The sequence below is a fragment of the Harpia harpyja genome, chromosome 9, assembly GCF_026419915.1.
Source record: "Harpia harpyja isolate bHarHar1 chromosome 9, bHarHar1 primary haplotype, whole genome shotgun sequence".
In the NCBI taxonomy this organism is placed as follows: domain Eukaryota; kingdom Metazoa; phylum Chordata; class Aves; order Accipitriformes; family Accipitridae; genus Harpia; species Harpia harpyja.
The window spans coordinates 16,902,751-16,929,688 of record NC_068948.1 but is presented as its reverse complement, the minus strand read 5'-3'; the positions used below and the strand labels follow the sequence as shown (position 1 = coordinate 16,929,688).

Sequence of the window (26,938 nt, the reverse complement as noted above, 5' to 3'; positions counted from 1 at the left end):
ACTTGGAAAAATTGTGAAATACCATTCTCTCATGAAAAACAAACTGACTGGCTTAAGTGTACTAGCAGATGTTTCTTTCTAAGATTGTTAATTACTACCACCCAATTGCTTCTAATTGAGGTGGGGGAGGAAGAGAGTGAGAGAATGAACACCAGTTTAAAGGTATTAAGACTCATCCCTGAAGAATTAAGTCTTTTTTCCAGGGGCTTATTTGTTCCTAAGAAAAGATGGGGGTAATAATTCCAAGTGCTCCTTAGGAATTGCCAAAAAATCCCTGAAATTAGGTAAAACTGATTGCTGTGCTGCATGTTGTGAATGAGCGTATAATACTAAGCTTCAGACAGCCAAACCATTCTTCACTCGCCTTCATGCTGCATCCGAGAATAAGGGGGGAAAAACAGAGAGCCAAAATACAGCGACAGTCAGGTGAAAAAGTGACTGTTTAAACTTTCACCCTCATGCAGGTGGCTTGTCATTTCAGATTTCTCAAAGCCTCATTCAAGCAAAGCACCATGCTCTTTAACAAACGAACTTCCTTCTCAAAGTAAGGACAGTTTCACTCTGTTTTTCAACTGTACTTAGCATTTTAGTCAGATGGATTAAAAGGATCCTGTGGCCAGAAACATTAAAGGATGCAACTCTGATGAATGTTCAGGTCTAAGTTATAGCTACCAAGTCCAAATTTGCACAGCAGTTAGGAGAACTCAGGTTAAAGATGAACTACTTCAGAGCCTATTTGGGATGACAGCCATTCCAAAAGGTATGTGATGGATTACAAGGACTTAACTCAGAAAGCAGAACTATGGGAGAAGCTATGCAATTCCACAGTGATAAATTATGACTGGACATTACCAGTGACTATTATCTTAACGTCAGGGTCATTACTGTGTAATTTTTGAGAGAAAGCAGAGTAAAGGTAAAATTGGAGAATTGACAAAAATGCCACCTATGAAAGTCAGCATCTGGCATACATGAAACCAAACCCTTTGAAGTGAAATATTATTAGCCTTCCCCTCAAGTCGGATAGGCTGGATTCCATGGCAATTCTTCAAAACTACTACCAGAAACAAAGGGACAGAATTATCTGTACATGGGGAAAAATAACAAACCACATACTAGAACCTGAGAATTGTGGGGGAGTAGGATAAAAGGAAAATTAAAAAATGCATACACATATCAAGACAAGGGGATGAAGTCATAAGCACTTCTGTAGAAGCTCAAATTGAACTTCAATAGCAATATTTGACTGGTGGAATTGAGCGTCAAACAGCTGGTCAAACCGAGCTCAGTAGTAAAATTCCTCTTGACGTCAATAGGGTAAGGGTTTCACTTCCAATTTACAGATCTAGCAGATGCAGCAGAACTTAAAGTCAGAGACTATGAGGACCAAAGGGATAGAAAGACAATTAATTGTGTTGTTTTTCCTGAAGTCTCTGACATCTAAATTATCTGGCTCTGTCAACATTTTTTTCATTACAAATCAGGTTCGACAAACATAACTGACATTCTTTGCTGACTGCATGACAACAACCAGAGCAATAATAACTATGTTTCACAGTCCAAATTGAGAAGAAGTCCTTTAATTAACAATTGCATTCGCGTTCAGATTTCACTTTTAAGTTCTCCTGGAGGCCATGGATTAAAAGATATCACCCCCATTAAGCACACATTTTGGTTTTATTCCACAGAGTTGATTGAAATACATCCCTGACGGAGATAAATTTGCTTGAGTGAAGGTCCTCTTCTCCAGCAGCAAATGAACTTAGGCAGAATAGGACCAGGAAGGGAGTAACATTCCTGTTCCACAGCCACTAGAATAAGCACATAGAAAAACAGGCTTGTCCTGGGTCAGTGCCAAAAGCATGTATTCAACTTTCTCTGGTTGAAAGCTGAAGCTGATGAATTAGACACACCCTTCAAAACAACAAAGATCAAGCTGCCTTCTCTGAAACTTACTGTAGGGAAATTAATTGTCCATTTTGAGACCAGTGGGACAAGACAAAACCAATTTAGCAAGAGCTGTACTAGTAGTACTTTGTACTAGTCTGGGGTGGGTGTTTCAACCTGAAAATATGGACAGAAATAATTTTCTTCTATTTCACTGTTTCCTGTTGATGGTCACAACACAAATTAAAGGTTCAATTGCACACCGGGGGGGGGGGGGGGAGGGGGGAGATTCAAGATGTCACAAGACCTACTGCCAGCACCCAGCCAGGGGGAGACAGGCACAGAACAGAGGGGTAGTGACTCAGACCATGTGATGGCTTGCAAAAAACCCCCAACAAAAATAGACAACCGAAGTATGTTTTAATCATTCAGCCATCAGATAATGATTCTAACTGACAAGTCACCACTAGGACATTTGGGAATTGCTAAACTGAAATTCACTCAAACACAACATTTTCTCTCCTGAATAAAAAATAGTCAAACTCACAGGTCTGTGCAACACCACCTCCCTTAAAGCTTCAATTCCTTTTGCTAACCCCAATAATTTGACACATATAAGTAGAAGTATTTCCAAGCCTTGATACAGAATCACAGGTTTCTGTCTAGGTCTGGCATCTATTGTTGGCTGTTGGGTTGGGGGGGGGGGGGAATTCTTTTACTGTCTCCTTACCAAAAAAAGATTTGTACTAAAGATGCAGATACAAAGGACAATATGGTCTCTCTCTGCTAGCTTGGGTGTAACTCATACATGCTTAAACACTAAACCTAGATTTCTCACACTCTCTCTGGAGTGAGTTTGCTGAAGGGAGGGAGTTTGCTGAATTTTGCCAGATTATGATTTCTTTTTCCAATTAGCTCCCCAACTGGCTGTATTTCATCAACAGCAACTGCCAGATTAAATGCCTTACTTGACCATCTTCACCCAATACACTTTGATGTTCAGTTCTCAAGCTTCAAAATACCTTTTGGATGAAGATCAGACAGCACTAAACAGAATTACTAATTAATTAAGCAAAGTTAAATTTTAAACACTGTTTGTTGTGTTAGCCAAAAGCCTGAAAAGAACAGTCTTTTTTCCCCCTTCCTCATCGGAGATCAAGGAAGATACTTTCTCCCTTCCCTCCCCTATCTTTCAAAAAAAAGGGGGGGGGGCGGCAGGGACGAGGGGAGAATCTCCATAAGCTTTGGTCAGAATAGTTCAGGATGATACCTGTAGCAGCAAGATTTGTGTTTGATCATTGAGCATATCAAAAGCCACATTAACAGAATGCAATCTGCTATAACTATCTGTATCATTTAACATGGGTAAGTACTTAAGTGAAAACTGTCACTGTCATATGGACCACTTACCACTTTCTAACAGCATTATGTGTCCCTGGAGCTCTGAATGGGCCTGCGAAGCATTGAATTCTGTTGCTGAACAGTGACAGATGGGGACACCAACTGATCATTTGTATCTTAAAGCAAAAGAAGAAAGACCTCTGTTCTCTAAAGATGGCCATACACTGATTTTGCTTAGTAACTGGTAATAATTTTGCTTTTTAAAAACCCCTTCTCAGTGTAAGTTGCAGATATGCGTGTTCACCTAGGATTTTCTGGTTTAGATTTTCTTTGTCTCTTTGGATTTTTTTCCCCTGAGATTCACAAGAGAAGAAAAAGAAGAAAAAAACCAGCCACTACATAACCCTTTATTCAAATGAAGGCTGAGTAGGTAACGTTATTAATAATGTAGGCTTTGATATCAACTCGCTCCCATCTAACTTAGATGTTCAATGGGAAAATCGTGTTTCCACCACCTTTGCTATGATAACAGAGCCTCTAAAGGTATCTGAACTGTAAGATTCATTTCATCAGAATTGCTTCCCATGAGGAATAATGCACTCTGACCCTCACAAAGCTAGCCTTTTATAGAGAGCAATGTTGTGGACCTGTACTGTAACATTATTTTGGCTGTGATGAATCAGTTGCATATCTGACAACTCTCTCACAGTTAATATTCAGTAACAGTTTCAGTGTTCCCACCCTCAAAGCCCTACGTCTTACTCTGAGAGGTGGGGGAGAACGGACATTGGTCCACAACACAACTGAAAAGCAATGTAGTGACTAATAGTCCAGCATATATGTGTGCATGCACAAGCATACGTCTCTTTCCCTTCTCATACTTATACATGGGTGTGGAATGTTACTAAGGTGATACATCACAAACTGAAAAACATGCAGAGAAATAAAATGCATCAAGGCTTGACCCCACCACCTTATTTATAGTCTAGAGAGCACACAGGATCTCATCACAAGAAATGATTCCCATAGAGCAAACGCAGGTAACTGCTCACCTATGGTACGGCCTAAAGATCACAGAGATGGAAGCCCGCTGTGCTATGTACCACTCAAAATGCAGAAAAGGAGACAGTTTGGAGCATCCCTTCTTACAGGAGGATCCAGCCCTTCCTATTGCTCTATACAGCCCATGTGTTTCACAACTGAAGAGTCAGCTTCCTACTTTGAGCTACCCCTTTGGTGGGAAACGCTGCAATATCCTCCTAGGTAGCACCACTGTGAATCCTGGACGGCTCCACTCTGTAAAGGCTCATTAAAATAACAACAACAACAACAACAAAAGGCCTGCAACACCACACTTTAGCTTCATGCTTCCAAATCCTTAAGAGGGACTATAACACCTTCCTAAATAAATCTTTTGCGCACAGAGTTCAGGGCCATCTTGGCTCCCCTCGGCCGCTTCCCCGCCATCACCGAGCCCTGTGTGCAGCCCCAGCTGCAAGGCACAGCAAAGCTCTCCGCTCCTCCAGAGCCCTGTGAAAATTCCTTGGGTAGCAGCTCTTTTACTTCTGGATATTTTGTTTTACAACTACTATTCCTTTCCTGTCTTTTTGTTACCTTTACAGTTTTAAATCCTTTTCGGTACAAAGTTGGGCACTATGTATGACATATTTTACTGGTGAAAGGACCTGGATTGCTGGACCAGATTTATAAAGCAAGAAAAACCTGATTACTGGTTTGGGGTTTGGGGGTTTTGGGGGGTTTGTTTGGTTTTTTTTTTGGTAGGCTGGGGGTTGGGACTTTCCATCTAACAAGAGCAGCTGGATGCTGAGCTCTTTCAAGAGCAGAAATGTTGCTTCAGGTTCATTTCCACAACCCCATAGTGCTGCATTTATTATTTGCTATTACTCACAAACTAGTTGTGGTTACAAAAAAAAAAAAAAAAAAAAACAAACCTCTTCCAAACAAATGACATTTTATCTTTTTCTCCACAGGAGAATAAGGTTGACTGCTACTTGTGCTTTGAGGTTTGGATATGATTGAGATGAAACATCTGTTAAGAAAAAAGGTGTGGGGGGGACTTTTTTCTGCTAAAAATATCATGCCTTTTTTTTTTTCCACCAAACTTGAAACATGTGATGAAATTCAACTTTTAAAATATAACCCTGGAGCTACTTGAAACTATAAAAGTCTCCTCAGTATCTGAGGCAAGTCAGAATTTCCACTGTTCAAGCTGGGCTTTTATGAAGAGCAGACTTTAGAAAAAGCTGTAATCTGTCTAGGTAACAAAGGGCACTTGTTCTGCCTGGTGAGGTAAAACTTTGGGTTTCTGTAGCTACTGCAGCAGAAGTGGAGTTGAAACACACAAAAGCACCCTGACTGATACACACTTTGAATTTGGAACAGCAACTGGCAAAAGCAATATGCTTTTCACTGAAATTGCCTCTATAAGTCTGCATGTACATGCCTGTGTATTTGTAAGGTTCAGCAGGATGACAGGTTGTTGTGTCTGAACTATCCAGCCCGAAGGTTCAGGCATTTATCTAGTTTCACATCCATCTAGACGTCTATATAAAATGATGGCTCCTAAATTCGCTCCCAGAAATGCAAGAACTATTTAATCCTGTCATAAACTGTATCCTCACATGAGACACTCTGGGATTTGAAATCCCTATGGGCAGGAGAGAAGGGCCTTACAGGAGCATGCACATGGGATCTAAACAAATGCCTACTGCAGAAAGCTACCAAAACCCCAGCAAAGGCAGCACTCTGAAACTCTGTTGTCTGGCTGTGTCAAGACCAACTCAAACACAAGAGAACTGGCAACTTTAGGAACATTCGGGAGTTGCAGCAGGACATATTGCCTATTAAATGCAGTATTCAAGGTTTCTAAAAACGAATGTAATGTTTCGTGTAAAGGCAAGGGATTTGAAACAAATATATTGTCTTCTGAAATAGCAAGGGCCAAAACGTCTTTCAATTACAAGAGCACAAAACTGGAATAATTCCATGAACACCAGCATGAGAGTATTATCTGACCCCAAATCTTTGCCTGGAAATACGCTCTAGTTTCACATGGTAAATAAAAAAGAGAGAGTCACTAGAGAGTCAGAGAAGAATGGCATTTTGACTCACTTTTCAAAAACATGTTTAATAAAACCTCCACGAACTGTGGTCAAAGCTACAAGAAAAATAACTGGTAATAATCGTTGCTGGGAAATTAAAAGTAGAAAAGGACCTTTGTTCTTCAAGTAGAATAAATGAAACCACTGGTATTCATCATGTTTCCAGAGAGATTGTTTTCAAACTCCTGACTTGTTCCCATATTTCGTTCTTGGTTCTTGGTGGTGGATGTCCTGGGGCAAAGTTCAAGTACATTTTTATACTGCTGTACATGTACAGTAATGCAGCTTTATCTCTGTACCATACACACTAGATCAGCTGTCTCTCACAGATACACCCAAGTCCATCAGTTTGCCATGGTATATCTGATAGTACACCCTGCTTCCCAGATTAGTCACCACTGCAGAGGCAGGAGAGCAGGACATGCAGACAGACGTGGCTAGCTGTAACCCAGCCATCCCTGGGTGGTGTTGAGGGTTTGACAGGCGTACCCACGCGGTGGGCAGCTAGTGCAGAGCTGTGCACCAGCCTGCATTCCTGTGCGCTCAGTGTGATTGTTACCCAGCCCAAGCGAGATGAACAGCTCACCCAGATACGCCTACACATGCTACAGTTCCTTCCTCCTCTGAACCACAACCTTGACAGCCCAAGGGAAACACCAATGACCAAGACTGATTTGGTGAGAGCAGATTACTGAGGCCCAGCCCTTTCAAACCTCATGCACAGAGCATGCGCCTCATCACTGGCACCCATTCTCACCCCTATCTCAGCCCCACTACATGGTAGCTTCCCTCGAGCTTCACTCACTGATGTGAGCAACCAGTTGGGTGCCCAGGGTCTGCTGCCTAAGCTCTGCCGTGATGCTTCATTCACCATCGGGATGTGGAATGCAAATGCAAGAGCCCTCCTCCCTTTGATGACATCTTCCTAAGCTACGACCTTTTGCCCTTTGATTCTCCTGCTTCCCACATGCACCCTGACGGTCTGGCTCTACCATGCTACAAGAGAAGCAGCTTGAGAGATTTGTACACATGGGGTTTTGAACAGCTATACCCACAGGTGACTTTTTGCCTCTTAGCAAACTAGTTAATGACTACCCCAGGGCTGAGAGTAAATGAATATTCTTATTGTTAATTGATTCTTTTTTTAATGACCACTCAGAAAGTGCATTAGCTTCTCTGTAAGGGAAGGAAAAGTTGCCAGTCTTAGGTAGAAGGAAAGAGTATGGAAAACCAATATTGTTATAAATACCAAGCATGCATATAATATTATTTTACAGCTTTCCATGTTTAAGGTGTTCACTAAGGATCAACTCTTTCCTTTTTTGAGGTGCTTGGTCACTTCCCTTTTCATTACCTCAGTTTTCTACTGAAATATTTTTTATACATTACACACAATTAAATTAATATTAACATTTGGCTTTCTTCAGCCACCGTAAAGAATAGAGACCACTTGTAATTTTGGAAGATCTTCTTCTGTACTGCACTTTGAAACCCTCTCTCTGTCATATTGTAAGGGACAGACATGGATGCAGGAAATTCCAGGCTCTGTTCTCAGTTTTGCTGTTGTGTCCCTGAACCAAACATGCAACTTGCTTGTATTCAGGAATAACAACTTTCCAGCAGTGTAGAACGACCTGAATACAGACATCAATGTGGAACTATTACTTACAGCATGTATGATCTTCCCAGTCTAATGCAGAGGATTAATAACCCAGAGCAAAACTCTCAAACCATAGACAAAACACATCATCTGTCAAAAACTGTTAGGCAGCACCAGTAGGAGCTGGTGGGATGTCAACTAAAGAGAGCAATACCCTACATGCAGGGAACAAGCATGGCACGAGAAGCAGAGCACATACCCTCCACACAGCAGCGGCTCAGTGCGAGGAGGAAAGCTCACCCTCCGAGGTGACCTAACAGCCCACTTTTCACTGCCTTTCTGTGCACCACTTGCCAACATGGGTGGGAGCTGTTAGACACTGTAAAGGTCCATTTGGAAACACCTGGAGACCACTAACTCATTACATACAGGCCATGGACAACCATTGGATGGCAACAGTCTTTCATCACTACTGACCTGGCTGCACTTGAAACAGCAGCTCTAGAAGTAAAAACTTCTGATCAAAATACCAACCCTCCTCAACTGGAACAGCTAATGTTAAGAAACACTTGTACAATTTTATTTTTTTTAAATTTTTTTTTTTTTAAGTGCCTTATGCCATAAGATTTTCCTCCCACTCATGGCAAACAGCCTACCTGCTTCTTTTTCCTGGATCTGTGCATGACCACAGGAAAACTTCTGCTAATCCTACGAGTCTCATGTTCTTTGGTGGCTTTTATTCTAACTGCCAAACTAAGCAGTTTTCTCTTGGCGCTCTCGACTGCTCCTTTCCCCCCTCCCCCCCCTCATGTTCTTTGGTACTCCTTCCAATGCACAGTAACCTGCTTATCAGCTTCCAGCCTAGGAAGGGACTAGCTGTTTGTCAGATAACGGTGGCTGGTGCCAGTGGGTCACCCTGAAGCTGAAGATATTTCTCAGAGTTGTTCATGTCATATTGAGCAGTAGGAAAGGGTACAGCAGAAACCTCTTGACAGCCGAAAAAAATACAGCCAGTGAGCAAGTGATCACCAGTCTGCAGTGATCACGTAGCATATACTTATGTATAGCAAATCTACGGTAAGTGCATAGGATTAGCAACAAGTCATTAAAATGCAGAGTTCCCATACAACATCACAGAAGGCTGACCACAAGAGCACTTTTAAGGTAGAATTATTAGCACTCTGTCTGCAGTGTCAGTGATGAATAGGTATTTGGTTTAAGAACACGACAGAGAAGGGACCTTCATTTTCTGCAAAGCACCAAGCCTGCATCAATAGTACTAGGTAGGAAGTAACAACAGTGCTGAGATAAAGCAACTTTGACTGTGTGCAAGATGCAATCTATGTCTTTTCTATAAATACACTGGAATTTTGTGTTCATAATATGTAGAAAATTTTTTAAGCTTGAGAAAATAAATGAAATAACCGTCATAACTGAAGGCATTAACTAGAAAGGAGCATGCACTTTGAAATAACTGCCTTTTATTACCCATTCATAGCTCAGCCTAGCACAATACATGAATTTATTACAGCTAAGAATAGAGTATGGTAAAAAGTGTCTCATGCAAATAAATGGATAGCTAAAACTAGTTAAAATCCTTGTTCAAGTTTTCCTTTGCTGACAAGTTTATAAACAATTTGGGCCCAAGTACCATACCTCGGTGCCACCAAGTGCCACCCTTCCTCTGAGTTGACAACCCAACAGATATTCTTCCAATTACCAATTTTACAAACAACTCCAGGAACTAAAGTCACCACTGAATTTTTCCTGAATGGAGAGACAGCGAAGAGGGAATTATCTTGCAGTGCTGAGAGCGGCCTTGCTGCAGGGTGCTGTGGGGGAGGCACACTCCAGCCCACGCCCTCCCCTGCAGCCGCAGCCCCAGCAAGGGGGAAACACGGGCACCTCGGCAGCACCCTTGTGGAAGCCACTGTGCTCTCTTCACTGGGGTCTCTGGGATGCGTACGGTGGGGGAAGCATGGGCAGCTGGGGGGGGTCTGGGAAGGTCGGCAGCATTGGGCATGAGATCAGCAGCCTTAAATCACTAGTTCATTGCTTACTGTTGATTCCTTGTTTGCTTATTAGTTCTTATTCAAGTCAAAAATAACAACACAGCTCTTCACGGCAGAACTCCGTTAACCACACCTCAGCTCCCACTTGACCACAGATTCCCTGGATGCTGGGTGGAGGAAGAAGAGATGAAGGACTGACTGGACATACTAGTAACATCTTGAAAAACATATAATAATATTAAGAATATAATGAATTATTTTTCTGCTTTGCTGAATACAGCATGCCTTACCTGCAGGTTTAGAAATTCCATAATGTGTTATAAATGTGTGAAAAGTGCTAGACGTAGTTTTTTTACAGATATGATAGATTTTTTTTCAGCAACATGTGCTTTGAACTCTGCTGGAGGGCTCTCTAATATTTATGGGCAAGAAGATGACCTGAATAATTTTGTCCTTTCTGGTACCAGACGAGGAAACATCTTACACCTAGGGATTTGGATACACCTGGTTTGGGAAACTTATCAAAAAATGGGTTTGTTGATTCAGGTCAAGCTTTGTCACTACTTTCAGCAGGACTTTGGATATCATGTTCAGATAAGGCATCAGGAAGGCTTGGATCTTCTCCAGTCTTCTGTTGTGAGAATAGTAATCAAGACATCACCCTCGGCTGACAAATGAAACAGGGAACAGAGTGCTATCGGCACAAGAGGCAGCTCCTCTGACGGGTAGAGGACTAGATTGATCTCACAGAGATGCAAGATTTCTGGTTAGTAGAAGCACTTAAGTCATACTTTTCAGAACAGTGACATGTGAAATCACATTATCACATAAGTAATTGGGGTGATAGGTTAGGTGCCTCCTGAGCTTAAGGACTTCACCTTGAACTCCAAAAGGCAGCTGAAGTAGACTGATAGCTATATCCCACCGGGCTCTAAAGAGCTTGTATTGAGACAAGTAGGAAATTGCCTCTTTTCCACAATCAGTCTGTGTCAGAGGGAGATTTTCCAGCTTCTCATTCAGATGTCACAAGCAGGGAGAAAACAGGCTGCTCTGAAAAGCTTCTAAATGCTCAAGTGATAAGATGGAGGAACCCCAGTTCACTTCATAGAGACATGGAGTGGTCAAGATAAGAAAGCTCTCCTGGTCTACAGGCTTTAGCTGTGAAAATTTCCCAAATGTCCAGGGAAAGGAGGTGAAAAAAGTTCTGGAAAACAAGAGTAGGGCTCTTGAATGATTCATTAAAAAGCTTGCTTACACCTTGAAGAGCAGAGAGAGAACTTGGATGTCATTATTGAACACAGTAACTGCAGATGTCTTTCTGAGCCACCTACATGTGTACATAATGGAAGAGTGTCTTGCTATTTGATGCTACATTCAATTCCTACCTGCCATTTTAGCTTCCCCACTGAAATGAAATGAAAAATATCTCCCAATGTCTGTGCTAGTTTTTGTGACTTCTTCCAGAGCCACCTCCAGTCATTCAGTTCTGGTGACCTACTATTCTATCGAGGGACAAGGAAGAGAAAAATGCAAGCTCTTTTATCCTAGACATGAAGAATGATGAAGCACATGCTTCTTGTGCAGAAACTGCTGGTCAAGAAAGTTCAAGCATGAGAAGTTCGTACACAGCCACAGCAGATTGCACAAATACTCTAAGTTCGGCAAGTAGAAGTCTCTGAAATGCAGTGGGAAAGCACTGCTAAACTTGGAATAAAAGTTGCAAATGAATGCACTACAGAACCTATATCCAGCATGCCCAGTTGTTGAGTTATTAATGAAAGAGGAAGGGAAACAGAGTAAGAGTAATATAAGAAGAGACTGAGGTTTCCAATGGTGTCTCTTATCTAAGGAAATCACTGACCACGTAAGAGAAAACCCAAAAATTTCAATTTAGTGACTTGCTCAGCAGCAAAATCAAAGGCAGGTGCTGGATATAGTAGACAATACTGCTCAAACTGTTTCTTTCTGCACAGCACTCAGTAAACAGAGTCGCCACTATTGAGTTCTAACCTCTTGTCATGCAGCAACATCGAGTCAACAATCCGCTCTCATGGCTTAATGCTTTTGATGTTTACTTTGTTCTTTCTATAGTTCAAAAGAAAGCACTAATGCACCAGTCCTCTTACCAAATACAATCTTAATCCCAGAATCCCGAGCCTTTTGCTGTTGGCCAGTTAAGTCTGTTAAGACGAAAGGATTTGATCAAGCTTTACATAACAACACAGAAGTTAAATCCAGCAAAGAGAGTTCTTTTTATCTGTACTGCTCAGACAGCTAAGAGGGGGAAAAAAAGAGAGGGAGAAAAAAAAAAGGTAATGAACTTGGCTACGTAAAACAAAATAAGGAATTCAATTATTTCTCTTATTGCCACTTTGTCTTTTCAGCAAGTCTTCTAAAGAACTCAGATTTGTTCTCCAATAAAGTCTCTGAGTGTGAAGGCTATAACTTTCCCTTAACCCAGAAGAACTGTGGCACCTGCTGTGGTTTTTTGCAAATCTCAGAAATGTTTCTTTTTCATTTTTTTCCATACCTACCATGTATTTATGAAGACAGAATATAGTTCACTGATTAGACACTTGCCTGGCACTTGGCAGAGCTGGGTTCAAGTCTTTGTTTTGCCATTCATGTCCTTTGTGAGCTTAGCCCAACCAACCATGTTTCAGTGTGTTACAGCTCCCTGTCTCTGAAACCAGCTATCAGTGATTTTTATGTTATCTTATGACACATGAATGTATAATCATGCAACATATATGTGTTACACCAGTACACATGTAAAGATTATGAGGTAGCAAAATAAAGGCAGAACTATTTCAGATGGAAAGATTTATATACTTTCTAGAATATTGATTACCTTTTCACACAAAACATTTCTATGCAGAAAAGAGCTATGACAGTGGTCATCTTGTACCTAAGCCACACAGAACTCAAGCTGTGCCCTAACAAATGTCTCAAATCATGTTTCAGCTTCACTTTATGCTAATAACAGAATTTTATGCTAGTACTATCACAATCACCCAAAAATATTATGCCAGTAAAAAGTACGAAGTTATACAAAAAGGGTGAAGGCATCCTGCTTTAACACAATGCTTCTAGTATCATCTGTCGATTATAAGAAGATTTTCAATATCCCATTCAAGAGGGAAGTGGCTAACACTGTCCCCAGCATGGAAAGCATAGTCTGGAGATCTGAGAGCAGAAGGGATGAGGACCAAGCCTCAGCAATCTGCATGCATTTGCCTGAGCACTGAGTGGGAACAGTTACCTGCCCCCCAACTGGAAAGATACCACAGAACAGCTCTTCCCCGGTGGGAGCACACACAGAAAGGACCACCTGCTGGTATCTATATCTTGTCTGCACTGCTCAGCTACTTCATAAGAAATGAGATGCATCAGAAGTAATAATGTAAAAATGCCAAAAGACTGAAAGTACAGTAGCCTAAAAGGTTTCACACTCTAATAAAAACAATCCTGCTGCTGACTAGTTTGGAAATATTATATATTGGATATTATGTTTGCTATGCAAGACAATTCGACACAACAAAGTAAGAAATAATTAGAGGCAAGGGAAGGCAGAATGAGACACAGAAAAATGAAATTATTCACCTCACTGACATTTATTATCCCATGTTAAGTAGATTCTCCTATAATTCTGAAAATTAAAATGCCACCCATTATGGGAATTGTGCCCTACTATGAGCAGAAAGGAAAACTGTGGTGAAGTTAAATACTGAAACATTTTTAACAAACACCAACTCCATCATGGCAAGTATATCTTGCTTTTGTGTTTAAAAGTAGCCTACAAGCGCCAGCTGAAATTGAGCTCCTATGTCACAGGCACATACGAGGGAACATTCTTTGTAAACTACGGACATGATAGAAACATGGGATCCAAGAAACACAGTATTAACACATTTCACAGGTAAGGAACTGGAAGACAGACATTCTAACATAGACAATCTTTCAAGTTCTGTTTAGACAGAAGTCTCTACCACCAGAAAAAATGACTGGATTATAAAAGGACAGACATTTTCAAGTTAAGCTTGACATGGTTCATTGCTCTAAATAAGTTGGGCATATTGTTTCCACTAGCCTATAATATAAATCTAGCACACAGCCCATGCAACCACTTGCTAAACTAGAGAGTTTCCCAGAGAGTTTCTGAAGTTTCATTTCTTTTTTTTTTTTTTTTAAAGAATGATCAACAATGTCCTTAAATTAATCTCTTCCGTTCATCAACCCCCACTTGCCCAACGGAAGTTCAAGGTACCTTGGATGTGTTCTCTGGCACACAGAATACAGTGTCCGTACTCAGGGTCCCCAAAGGCCCTTCCTACCACAACAATGATTCCATCTCTAATGCAAGGAGAGGCCTGATCAGAAGAAGAGATGAGGTGAGCCTTGGAAGGAAGAAGTTATCTGAGGGAATAATGATTCCATTCATATTCAAGAGACATGTATTGACTAAGAGTCTCTGGTCTTTATTAGAAATTAATGCAGGAGTTTCTAAATCTGGTTTGGTAACACAGAAGGGTGTGCAGTGTATCACAAAACCCAGCGCTAACATTTTCAGTGATCGCATTTACCACCTTTGCTGGGGACAGTGATATTCACTACCGCTACCAATACCAAGAGAAACCTGGAAAAAATTTGTGAGACCTTGAATTAAAACACTTGGTCCCTATGATACAACTGGGTGACTTTTTCAATACTGGGAGGACAGTGGTAGAAGATACAGAAATAATACCCTATTCCCATCTTAACAGTTTTGCCAGGCAAACGACACATCAGTATATCAAGAACTGCACTCTCATATATACATTCTCACACTGACTTGTTCACTGACTTACTCCAATACTCCTTAATATTAACCACGAAATTTTGTTCTTTAAATACCTTCTAGATGAAAGTGTTCATCACCAATAGTGTCTCTGTAGCCTTCCCCAGATAAATCCTGTTTAAAAAAAAAAAAAAAATGAATGACAAATATACTATATACAAAGTGTTGACGTGTTAAGAATATGTATTTATTATCAGCAGGATTAATTTAAAACAATAACAAGAGTACAGAATTAGTTTTCCAGGAAAGAAGTCAATCACTTTATTAGTGGTAGTCAATGCATTTGGTGCTATTTGACAATGCTTTGGACATACTTTAGGACAAAAGTTTGATGGAGATGAATAGATTGTACAGGGGAAAGAAAAAAGAAGTGTTCATATTCAAATCCTTTTACAAAGTAGATTAATATTTAGCATTTCAACATCCTGTCAATCAAGCAAGATAAAAAAAACTCCAAATGGAAATGATAAAGGAGAAATAAGCCCTTCACTACCCACAGAGGAATGTTATCACTTGGTTCCACCAACAAACAGAAAACTTTCATATGCCAGAGGTCACTCAAGAAAAGCAGATACCAGACTCTGAAGAGCTGCCTGATCCTTCAGTCCTGAAATTAATAAAATTTTGTCAGCCCCAGTACGTCTAGAGCAATACAGAAGCAGATGCTATAGATATGCAGATGATCTTATCTCAGACCCCAAAACCATTTCTCTAATGGTGCTGAAGTAGTAATAAAGGGCATCAGTGGGATTTAGAGCTAATCCTACTTACAAAGACCCTGAAGAGCATTCTTACTCTCTTATTAGCAGACCCTTCCAGCTCCATCCCCCTATCCCAGCTAAACCATAAGCAATGACAGCTGTCCTCATGTTTTGCCTTCTCCCATTCATTCCAAAGGCTCTAGCATCACCATAATGTCACTGACCTTACTTTATAGGCTGGCTCCCTAGATTCTCCACAAACATTCTCTGCCACTGATAAATAGTTATGGTGGTAAAGAAGGATATGGTCCTAAAAAGCTGGTGTCCTGCACTCATGGCCATTTTAACTTCACCTGCAAAAACATACCAGGAACACAGAGCCAGCATTCTCGGCATTAACCTGTGAACTGGAAGTTGACAGTACGGAGCTTTTTGCACAAGATAAGAATAAGGGAATAACGCGTGAAAATTAATGTCTGGTTATATTCATTAGCTTTATTGTTAAGCAATTTTATCATGATACAAGCAGTTCACCTCTTTTTCATGAAAAAGCTGACAGAGGTTCTTTTCTGCCTTCCACATGCCCAAATGTTATTCTTTGAGATTAGTTATCAGAAAGTAACTAAGCCGCAAAAACATATCTTAGGAATTCTTCAGTATCAATTTCTGCAACAGCATTTTAAAAATTAGATTTCACAAACACTACTGGATAGCTAGCTCAGAGACCCTGAAAATATTGTTCTGTTCATGAGCAGATACCCTGAAATAAAGTTGGAACTCACAGGCCAAATGGCTCTGAGAAATGCTGGTGACCTGGCCCGGAATGCTAGGATTCTACACAGCACAATGTTGCTATAAAAGCTGCCATTCTGGATTTAGCCTTCCAAGAAGCAAATCACAAAAACTATTTTGTTTCCTTGAGGTTTTGTTCCAGTAAAAAATGTCTCTTTTTTTGAGCATGTGCTGATTAATATCAATCATTACCTTAAAAATTATGGAAGAAATGGACAGTGATCAAAAAGAAGCCATTAAACGTTGGCATAACTTATATTTCTGCAGGAAGATGGTCTTTCCAGGGCCTTGTAAAAGTTGGTATACTTTTGTTTGATCAAATTGCCCCATGTCATCATTTTCCATGAAGTTCTGAGAGCACATCTCTGACTGCTCTCGTAGATAAAGAGATACATAGAAGTGATTACATAGGCATATATGGCACCTCTGCTCTCTCCCACAATGCTAAATATTTAATAACTGTTTTGTTTGGTTTGGTTTTTTTTACTAAACTCAGAATTCCTCCTGCCCTCTTGGAAAAAAAAATATTTTCTGTTAACCTGATCAGCAAATATGCAATGAGTAGGTATGATTTTACTTGTGATGTACCTCTGAGGAGAATACTATCTAGCTGGTAGCCTTCATCTCTTAAAATTTTAGCAAAGCAAGCAGTGCATCTGGATATCAAATGTTGCCTGTCAAAACGATGTCATTAATCTCATCCTCTACAAAACCCACAAGTCATTAATTTTTATGATTTTTCAAATGATGTCACTTAAAAATGAGCATACATTTGTTGATGTAAAATGCACCATCAAGTAACTCAATGGAAAAGAGTGGAAGACAGAAGTGTAAAACAGCACAGTGAAGCATTAATACTCATGAAGCTAGCTTCCTTATTTACTCACTTTTAATCATTACATGGGTCTTAAGTAAATATGTTTTATATTCTAGTCTAGTTTCACTCCTTCTCTAGCTCCTAGTTATTTAAGTTAAAGTAGTAACTTAATGCAAGCAAATTTCCAGTAAGTGTTTCTGCCTTAAACCAAATTATTAATTACCAAATTCTAGAAAAGTGGTTTTATGACGTTGAACCATAATATAACTGTTAAATAGCACATAAATTGACAATCCATCCTGAAACTGATGAGAGTATTGTTTGAACATTTTAATGACACATTTAAGCAGAATTCCTCAGCTCCCACTCAAATGTGTTCCTCTGCGTATTATCTTTGATAGACAGATGTATATCTGTGAAAGGCATGGGCAACTCTAATATTTTACAGGAGAAAAATGAAGGGAAAAAGAAAAAACTATATCATTCATCTTATTATCATTAACTCTTCTGTCAAAAAAACTGCAAGAGAGTTACCTGAATATTTTTAGCACCACTGAAACATATGTCACAACCTGGATAAATACCAAAATGCACCTGCTTGAGAAAAGGATTCTGGACAGTGTATGTAAACTCACACTCAACAGAAAAGTACAAAAGCTGAGCAAGCACCAGAGAAAACAATTCTGACCACAGCTCGTACCGTATAATGGAGTATTCTCCCAGGAACCTGTTCAAATTGCCTTAACGTGAATAAAATAGCACATCTACCCCCAGCAACCCAAATTCAGAAAATGGACTAGAGTGAAAGAAAAGGGTAAATGTGTAAAACATAACTTGCAGCTCAAGAAATTCTAGTGGGAAGCAAACGCTATAGCCAGGTAAGAATATTTGACATCGGGGAGAAGCATGTTGGAGCACAAAGGAAACAGGCTCGAGGGGATGAGAAAACCAAGAGCGGCTCTGCTGTTTGGCCAGGCTCTGCAGCGTGGGCCTCCCTGCGCAGCTGCAAGAGCCCGGCCCGCAGCAGGAGCGGTGCCTGAGAGAGTAAAAGCAACAACATTTAGGTCATGGGTAGTTGTATATCACTGTCCTGACACGATGTTTTAAATCACAACGCTGCATTTTCAAACTGGAACACTGAGTCATGAAACAACCAAAACCAGATGTACCCTGTGAAATACTATATAAATGAGGTCAGGGAGTGCTTGAAAGAATAAAGAAAAGAAACATTTACGTAGAAAGATTATTCCAGCATGACACTTCTATAGGTTGCTAAACAGAAACCCATCTAGACTAAGTGCCTCTACCTCACCGGGAGTTTCCCAGATAAATAAGTTGGCCTCCGTTAGCTACCAACACAAATCACACAGAATGACTAAGATTCAGGCTCAAACATCTGCTTCAAAACTCTTAACAGCTGGCTGCCTGGCCTGGGTAGAAAGGACCTTGTGTCCCATATATCCCATTCTGATAGGTGCTGCTGTGCTCAGCTTAGATTTAGGAGGGTGGGGGTGGAGAGAAGAGTTAATTAGCGCAACTCCCTCAGAAATGCTGCTGACTATATACATACACACGGAAGAAAAACAATCTTTAAAAGCTCCCACACCCCAGGGCTTCTATCCAGCTGGTTACAAGTCAGGCAATTGTCACTCACTTCCCACCTTTGCCGTGCAATCAGACTCCAATGAATTCTCACTTGCTGGGAATTATTTTTTGTTTTAACCCCAATGTTAGCCCTAACCACCCTGTGCGGTTTTCTTACTGATACAAGACTCTGGAGACTAAAGGCTGGGCACTGACTCTGGGGCTTCCAGCTATTGACTTCATTTTCACCTGCTATCTGAAAATGCTGCCATCCAGATCCTCACCCATGGTTCTGCCTGCATCGCTTTATTCCTCCTATGCCTTTGCTGGCTCCCTTTCTGCTTCTGCATTGAGGCCAAGCTCCTTGTCTTCACCTTCCAGGTTCTACACAGTTGTATTTGCGTTCACATCTAGCTCTACCTCCTAGCCTCTATGCCCACCGATTCCTTTAATCTTGGTCATCAGTACGACTCTTTCTACCTGTCCTGGCTCTACCTTCTCATGCCGCTCTCCATGACACCCAGCACATAAGAGCCAAAGCTACAGAATGCAAACAGAGTGTGTATTTTAGCAGCCCACATTTGAACTAGCATGGTGTTAAATACAGTTTTGCTTTTGGTGTAAGTAGAGACAGCTACATCCACAGATGTATTAGATACATCAAAGGATAACCTTTGATTTAGGTAGGTTATCATGATAATAAGCACATTTTTAAAGTTTGGACCCCCCTACTCCCTGTATTACATCACAGTCAATATTGTGTTAATTAACATTTTTCTAAAAGCTGTTGCTCTTCTCAAGTAGAAACAAGTTGCTTTACCTCTCCTTCTTCAAGCACCTCATTAAACACCTTTGATTTAGCCTTAAGATACTCAATTTTCCACATTTTTGGCAGAAAATATGCACACATTTCCTGTTTTAGTGAAGTTCCTATAAAGGTATCATATGCACCACTTTCCCCAAGTAAAATACATGCAAAATAACAAATTGTCAACCAAGAAAACTTTCCTCCCTATTTTTAACCATCTGACTGAAACATGTATTTTTTTCTCTCTTTATTCTCATATTGATGCAATAAAGTTCCAGTACTTTTGGAAAGAGCAAAGTTGAAGAAATGTGTTTCACAACAGAAGTGCAAGCGACAAGATATGTGGTAACTCTAATATCATGTGGAGTAGATTTTATAACAGTTTTAAAGTAGCTGCCAACAAGAATGCCATGTCACCTATGCACAAACTTCCATTCTTGATGTAGACAAAAAAAAATCCCAAGAACTAGAGGTTCAAGAGAAGGAGGATGCCCTTTGACCTTTCACCCAAATGACTGAGGGCTCTGTCAACTGCTAAGTGGCTATTCTGAATGCTTCAGTCTCACTTGCAAGAAACAAGTTTCCAAAATAAGTCTGATTTTCATATAGCGAGTCCTTAGCACATTTTGAAAACCTAGTCTCTTGAAGATGCTTCACGAAACCCATCCAACCCCCAAAGTAGTCATTATTATTGTTTTACTTTATTTTTAATCTTGTCCAGACTTGAAGAGAAAGAGGTAAAAGACTTTTTCAAAAAACAATTGATGGGAGGAACCTAGTTGCCCTTTGGGAATCTGAAATTTTCCATGGACTAGAAACATAGCCATGTGTAACTATAATCAACTCAAGCCTAGTCTTCACTGCTAGGAAACCTATTCACACCTCAAAAAATGGTATTATTTATTTTAGGATAATGCAGGTGAAAGTAGATATTCAGTTATCTGAGGTGATCATCACTCTTTACAAATGCAGCTTTATAGCCAGGCTTAAAACTCAAAAATTAAATAAATTAAAAAAACAAAAATCAAACTGCTTGTAGGCAGACATACTTGGAGATGACATTTTGCTAGGTTAGCAGCTTCCATTAATAGAAACCCATGCAGTCAAATATACATAAAAGTGGACATTTGTGCACACAATGTTGTGTGATTACTACTTACAGGCAAAACATAAGAATGCATTTTGGGCATGCATTTGGCACGCTCTGCATTTGGAAGTGAAGTCTTCATATTAATATTCTCTTTCAAAAATGCTTGAAGATCTCCCTCGTAAGCCTTTTGAAATAAACCATACACTTCTGTATTACAGTGTCCTCTTTAGGACAAGTGCTTCCTCTCCTTCCCTGTTCATAAGTAATCTATATACCTAGGTCCTTACACAAATGAAGTATATATTCTAAGCCTCACTATAATGAAAATTGAAACCAGGCAAACACAATTAATAATTAAAGCATATAACATACAGAAAACACTATAGAGCAATACAAATTTATGCCTTGGTTTAAGCCTAATATTGTTCCTCCTGCAGCATATTTTACCTTTCCTTCTGCAACCAGGAGGCTTTACTCTCTCTTTTTCCTTTTGAGTTTGCCATTCCAGATAATTTAATAATAAAGATAACTCACCAGGATTCAACTTTCTGTAAAGAATCTGTAAAGCAGCTCACACCTGGAGAAGAAGTCAAGGTGACTTTAACTTTTAGACCAACATTAAAATACACATTGCAACTGCAATAATGCAGTTTGTTAAGCAGAAGCAGCAAGCTCAAATTCTATAATGTTTTCTTTCTCTGAAATAAGAACCTGGTGCTCTGTGATCCATTACAGACAGGCTTTTCTTCCTCTACCATGCATGGAAGCTTCTCTCAGATAAAATTTCTTCATAATATAATCACAGCAGGTAGAGTTGTTCAGAAAACAGATTTCTCCTCTAAGATCTCTGATAGATGATCCTGGATGGGTTTAGCTGCTGCGGTTTAGGATTTTACTGCCTTTATCTGCCATGATGACCTCTATGTCCAAAGTTACGGTCTTCCTAACAGAGATAGCAGAACACAATGGGTGTAGCACAACAGATACTGAAATTCATCCTTTGGTACCTTAGCATAAAGTTCACACTAATATACCAGCTCAAAAACTATGATGATGAAGCACACAAATGCATTCAGTTCGGCTGCCTCTGCTCTAGGAGTAGTAACTCCCAGCCGTAATAATATGGTAATAGTGTTTGAAATGACTGCATCTATATGCACCAATTTGACAGAATTGGAGCCCCTGCAGTCTCATCTCACAGAAGGTGACTGTAGATCAATTCCAGCTGCTGGTAAAATACTGTGAAGATAAAGACAGGAAAACCAAAAAAACCCAACCAAACCCCCAAACCCAAACCCCCTTAATCTCCAGTCCCAAAGGATCATGGATTATTAGAGATTTATGAGGCAAAAAGTATCGCCAATATCTTTATATCCCTGTTTACAGACCCTCAAATGGTTACAAGGAGCAGCTGTATGATACGCTTTTAAGGTTATCCCATCCATAGGAACACAAATATGAGGCTGTTGAGGAAATGAAAGTGCAAAGCAGACGGACACTTACACATAAGCCTTAATGATGGACATCTGAATAGGTAAGAAAGGAAATGTGGTACTTTTTGCTCCAGGTTGCTCGCAACGTACAGCTGAATCTCTTTTGTCCCAATCCAACACCTGGACGAGGCTTTCCAACAGGACAAAACACAAATCCTTTCTTAATCCTTCTGATATATTTCTTTTCCCCAGCCTATGAAAATTGGGTAGTGGCAATACTGAAACATGCTCTTTGCAAGTACCTTTTTCATCTCTGCTGCAGTGGGTAAATGAGCATCCTCTTTTAGTGGTCAGTCACTGCAACATGCATTCAACAAAAGCCACCAAGCTGCTCATTTAACTTGAATCATAAGATTCCTATGTGCTGTGGAAGATAAGCATGCTAGTAAATATATATCTATTCATATCCTGTATACGAAAAAAAACCCCAGCAATAATACTTTAAAATACCATGGACTTGCTTAATATTACTTGTAGCTAGCAAAAAAGCATTAACAGATAAAATTATCCAATGGACATTAAGACCTGTATAGTCAGAAGATCCACTTAGGGGACAGTTATTTAGATCATTCCAGTTTCAAGACAGAACATTACTGTTTCTATTATGTTTTCACTCTGGATTTCATGGATCTTTAGAAACACTTGCTAGGTGTTGCAAAGTGACATCTTCCATTAACACTATTATTGGAATTCTGGAACTATTATGGCTTCTACTTTTTAAGGTGATAGGGCGAGACACAGTTTTTCAAGGACTTCTGCCAGGTAAGAGATGATATAATTGAAAGCAACTGATGAATGGACGAATGGATTCAGCAGTTACTTTCCAACTGAAGGGTCCAACCATCTCCAACTAAAAAAGATCATCAGTCTTTGAGATTAAGTAGGACTGTAACAAGAAATGACTGCTTTTTGCTATATTTAAATTCACTTTGAAGCTACTTCAGAAGGGTAAATGAACTCACTTTACAGATTCAGCTATTTACCTTACTTTGTTCTTCTAGCTGTCCTCTAATCTCTTTGCTGATTGCAAAATCAATTGTCCCACATCCCCCAAGATCCTATCTTCAACATAGATTATACTGATGAACAAGTGTAAGGACATGAATGAAAGAGGACAAATCTTCATCTACCTTCCAGCCTGGAGAAGCTCAATAACTCCTCCAAATTGCTTATTTGGGGCTTCTTCACCACAGCAGGCAGATGGGTATAGCTACATAATAAATCCAATTTTCTGTTCAACTTCCTTTCATGATAGATTTTGTTACCAAGAAACTCTTTAAAAAACAGACTTAAGTGCACTGAGGTGATTTTACCCAGACATATGCTGGGAAACAAGCATACAGAAAACGGCTACAGAGTTTGACTACAGAATAACTTGCTCATTTAACATGTGATCACTGAAATCAAGGGTACTCTTCCCACCAATTTCAGTGATCATTACAGCTTTAACATACTGCATTCTGAACCGTTCTTGTGATAACAGCCTGTGTCTTCCTACACGGCTCAGGTTTTCATACAGCACAAGGGCTTACAGCTCCCCTAGAATGATAATCAATGATCCTCTATTATGTTTATAGCTCTAAGTCTTTTCCTGCTAATGGATGACGTATATTTATGCAGCTGGAGGAAACCTGGATTCAATAACTGCTCCACCACAGACTCACTGTGTGGTGTAGGGTAAGTCACTTAAATCTCTCTGTGCCTTCATTTTTCAACTGTAAAACGGAATTCTTGATGCCCACCTTTGCAAAGAGCCCTGAATCCTTGGGATGAAAACATACCCTGCTAAATAATATTACCTTGTTAGGAAGCACAGGTGTGTGACCCTGGACACATATGCTAATGTTGATTCATAAATCTGTCAACAGGAGGTGCTCGCAAAACAGATGGTTCACATTCCTTTTTAAACCACCTCTTTGTCCCCAAAGCCCAGGTATGTCAACTAATCATTTTATAACTGGTCAGGGTTTTAATGGGCCAGGAAGTCACAATGAAGCACAATGCCACCAGCATTATGGCTAAAAACAGAGCCAACAAGAGGCAAAGACAGACATAGAGGTTTCTTTTACTCTTCTCCTCTGCTCCCTGGCACACAGGACAAGCACTGAGGCTCTGCAGAAAAAAGATAAAAGTAGAATCCGTCCCCACATATTCCTGTAAGTAGTCCTGCATCAGTGATCATGCCTGAATGCCGACTGATGCTGCGTACGTAGAAACAGACACGGTTTTTAATTACAGCCAATAAAACCCCACAGACACACACCATTGAAAAACTTGATTTAGATGAACTGTTGCATGTTGATCCACAGGGTTGGGAGGATTACAAGCAAATAAAAAGTTCACTTCTAAACATTTATTTTATTTTTTACTTAAGCGTTACTGCTACTATTAGGAATTTCGATTCCCCATCTCAACAGCTGAAAACTGAGCACAGGGCATTTTTCCAGAAAATGTTACTGTAGCAGCAAGGGCTGTGGCAGGATTTATGCAGCGGGCTGGGCAGGCTGCTGGGGGGGAGCGCTTGGGCGGGCAGGCGGGCAGGCAGGCAGGGCGGGCAGGCAGGGCGGGCAGGCAGGGCGGGCAGGCAGGCAGGGCGGGCGTCCGTGCGGGACCGTCTGCCACGCACATTCCCATAAAAGGAATCACAGGGCCAGAGGACCACATCAAAGCCGCGGAGTTTAGCAGATTTCCCCTTCCCCTCCCCCTGAGTCTTTGAGACGGAGACTTCATACTCCAGAATTTAATATCTTTTTCCTCCCTCCCCCCATCAGCCCCTTTGTCTGCGTCTCTGTTCTCTAAGAGCTAACAGATGTTGATGCCATATAGTTTCAAAGAAAACTTTTGATGCCCACATAACTCATTACAACTAATATATTCCAAGAATGCTTGTAGCTCAGGAAACATCGGGGTGAAAAAACAGAGGAGAGGGGGCAAATGGCTACACTGAATAAGCCTTAAGAGAAAATAAATAGTTCACTTCAAAGTCATCGGGGAATTCTTTAACAAGCTCGCTCTTCCGCAAAACACAGAACAAATTCAGCTGAGCCTACAATTCCCAAAGGAAAAAAATAAACCCAAGCCCCACATAAACGGCAAAGTGGAGGGAAGCATCGGAGAGGTCACCCGGCAACAAAGCGCAGCATTCTCAGGGTTCGATACTCCCAAGCAACCTGCACTGTGCCAGGGCACAAAAGCACCGCTGAAGAGCAGAGACTGTCAACAATAACAATACAGAGCACCCTAAAAAAAGCTAACCCTGTCCCTCTGCACGGAATGAATGCAGGCAGCAATTAGATTGCTCAATTCGCTGAGCCCTTTATTTCAGCCTCACAACATACGCGGGAGGACACGTCACCAATGTCACCATTATAGAGAAGAAACATTTGCTCGTGTAGCGAAAGCCAGTGATGCGTTTTTCGGGGCAGGCGGGTCCATGTTCTTAGCCGTTCCATCTAGGATGTAGCCCTTCACGAAATTGTCTAGCAGGTCTCCTCCCCTCCCCTGCTGCTTCAGCACACAGCTGCATCCTCCTTTGCGTGCGGTGAGGAGCCCCCCAGGAGTCACCGGGGGTTGGTAGGGAGAAGGGTTGAGAAAAGGGGGGAGGGCGAGAATGCGATTACATCAATTTCCACAGCAGGAGGATCAGATTGCATCATTGTACACAACTTGCGGCCGCTCTTTTATCCCTGATGCAGGCAAATTTCCCATTGAAATCAGTGGGAGACTTCTCTGTGCAAGGACTGCAGAATCGGGTATTCTGTGATTGCAGAATTAGAAAGCAGTAGGAAGCCACACCTGGCAGCACCTCTCTCGGTGGTGCTCTGCCCTCCGTCGGGATGGATATCAAATCAAAACAAATGAAAATATAACAACGATGTTAAATTCCTTCTCCCCCTCGTACACAAACTCCTAAAATTCCTCTGCTGTAGTTATCGTAGAAAAGTCTGTATAAAGCTCCTACCAGTGAACTGCAGATTTCGCACAAAACAAGTAACAATGAGAAAGAAAATACTGAGGGTGGGCAGAGGGAATATATCCCACTACACAGTCATAGGCATCTCTCATCCAACAGTGAAAATGTAAAGAGTTTTCAGGGTTTTAGACAAACAGGTGTGTTCTCCTGCTTGACTTTTTCTGGGGGTTTAGATGGAAGACGAGAAACATAAACAGTCAGCCCTACTTCTGCAGCAGCAACAACACATGGTCTCTTTTTCTGAATGGTTCAAATACAAACCATAGTACTGTAGCACAATATGCGGAATTATTAGTTTTTCACTGCTGCTCATTTCCAAGCACCGCACTTTGCATCCACTTTCATCTGCATAAAAATTTTCCTTGTAGCAGCTCAACAGTCTCCCCACTTCAGCTGCTGCTACTCCCATGCACACCTTCTTTCCAGAATAATTATCCCCCAAACACACTGGTAAACAGCTTAGGAAAACCAGAACTAAAATTTTCAGTCAGATTTGTTCAGGATAAAACGTGATTCCTCATAAAATGATTCCTTATTATCTCTCCTGCCTCACTGTTTGGGGATGGATCATTTCCTCTAGGGAATAACAAGGAAGGCATCCTCAAGCCTTGTGGCTTTGTAAGTAAGGAGAATTGAAAAAAAGAAGTAAAACTCATGGGTTGAGATAAGAACGGTTTAATAACGAAAGTAAAATAAAATATACTACTACTACTGCTACTAAAATATAGTAATAATAATAATAATAATTGTAATGAAAGGGAACGTAACAAAAAAGAGAGAAATATAACCCAAGAAAAGACAAGTGATGCACAATGCTGTTGCTCACCACCTGCTGACCTGATGCCCAAGCAACAATCCGCCCCTCCCAGCCAACTCCCCCC

General features: G+C 40.6%; 1 protein-coding gene across 1 annotated transcript in view; it reads right to left on the bottom strand.

The window, feature by feature from the left end:
* Positions 1-26,938, bottom strand: part of NKD1 (NKD inhibitor of WNT signaling pathway 1) — a 115,278-nt gene that overhangs the window by 29,661 nt on the left and 58,679 nt on the right. Inside the window, exon 4 of the mRNA XM_052797380.1 lies at positions 14,856-14,913. Within this exon, the coding sequence (XP_052653340.1) occupies positions 14,856-14,913 (58 nt within the window). The remainder of the gene's footprint in view (positions 1-14,855; positions 14,914-26,938) is intronic.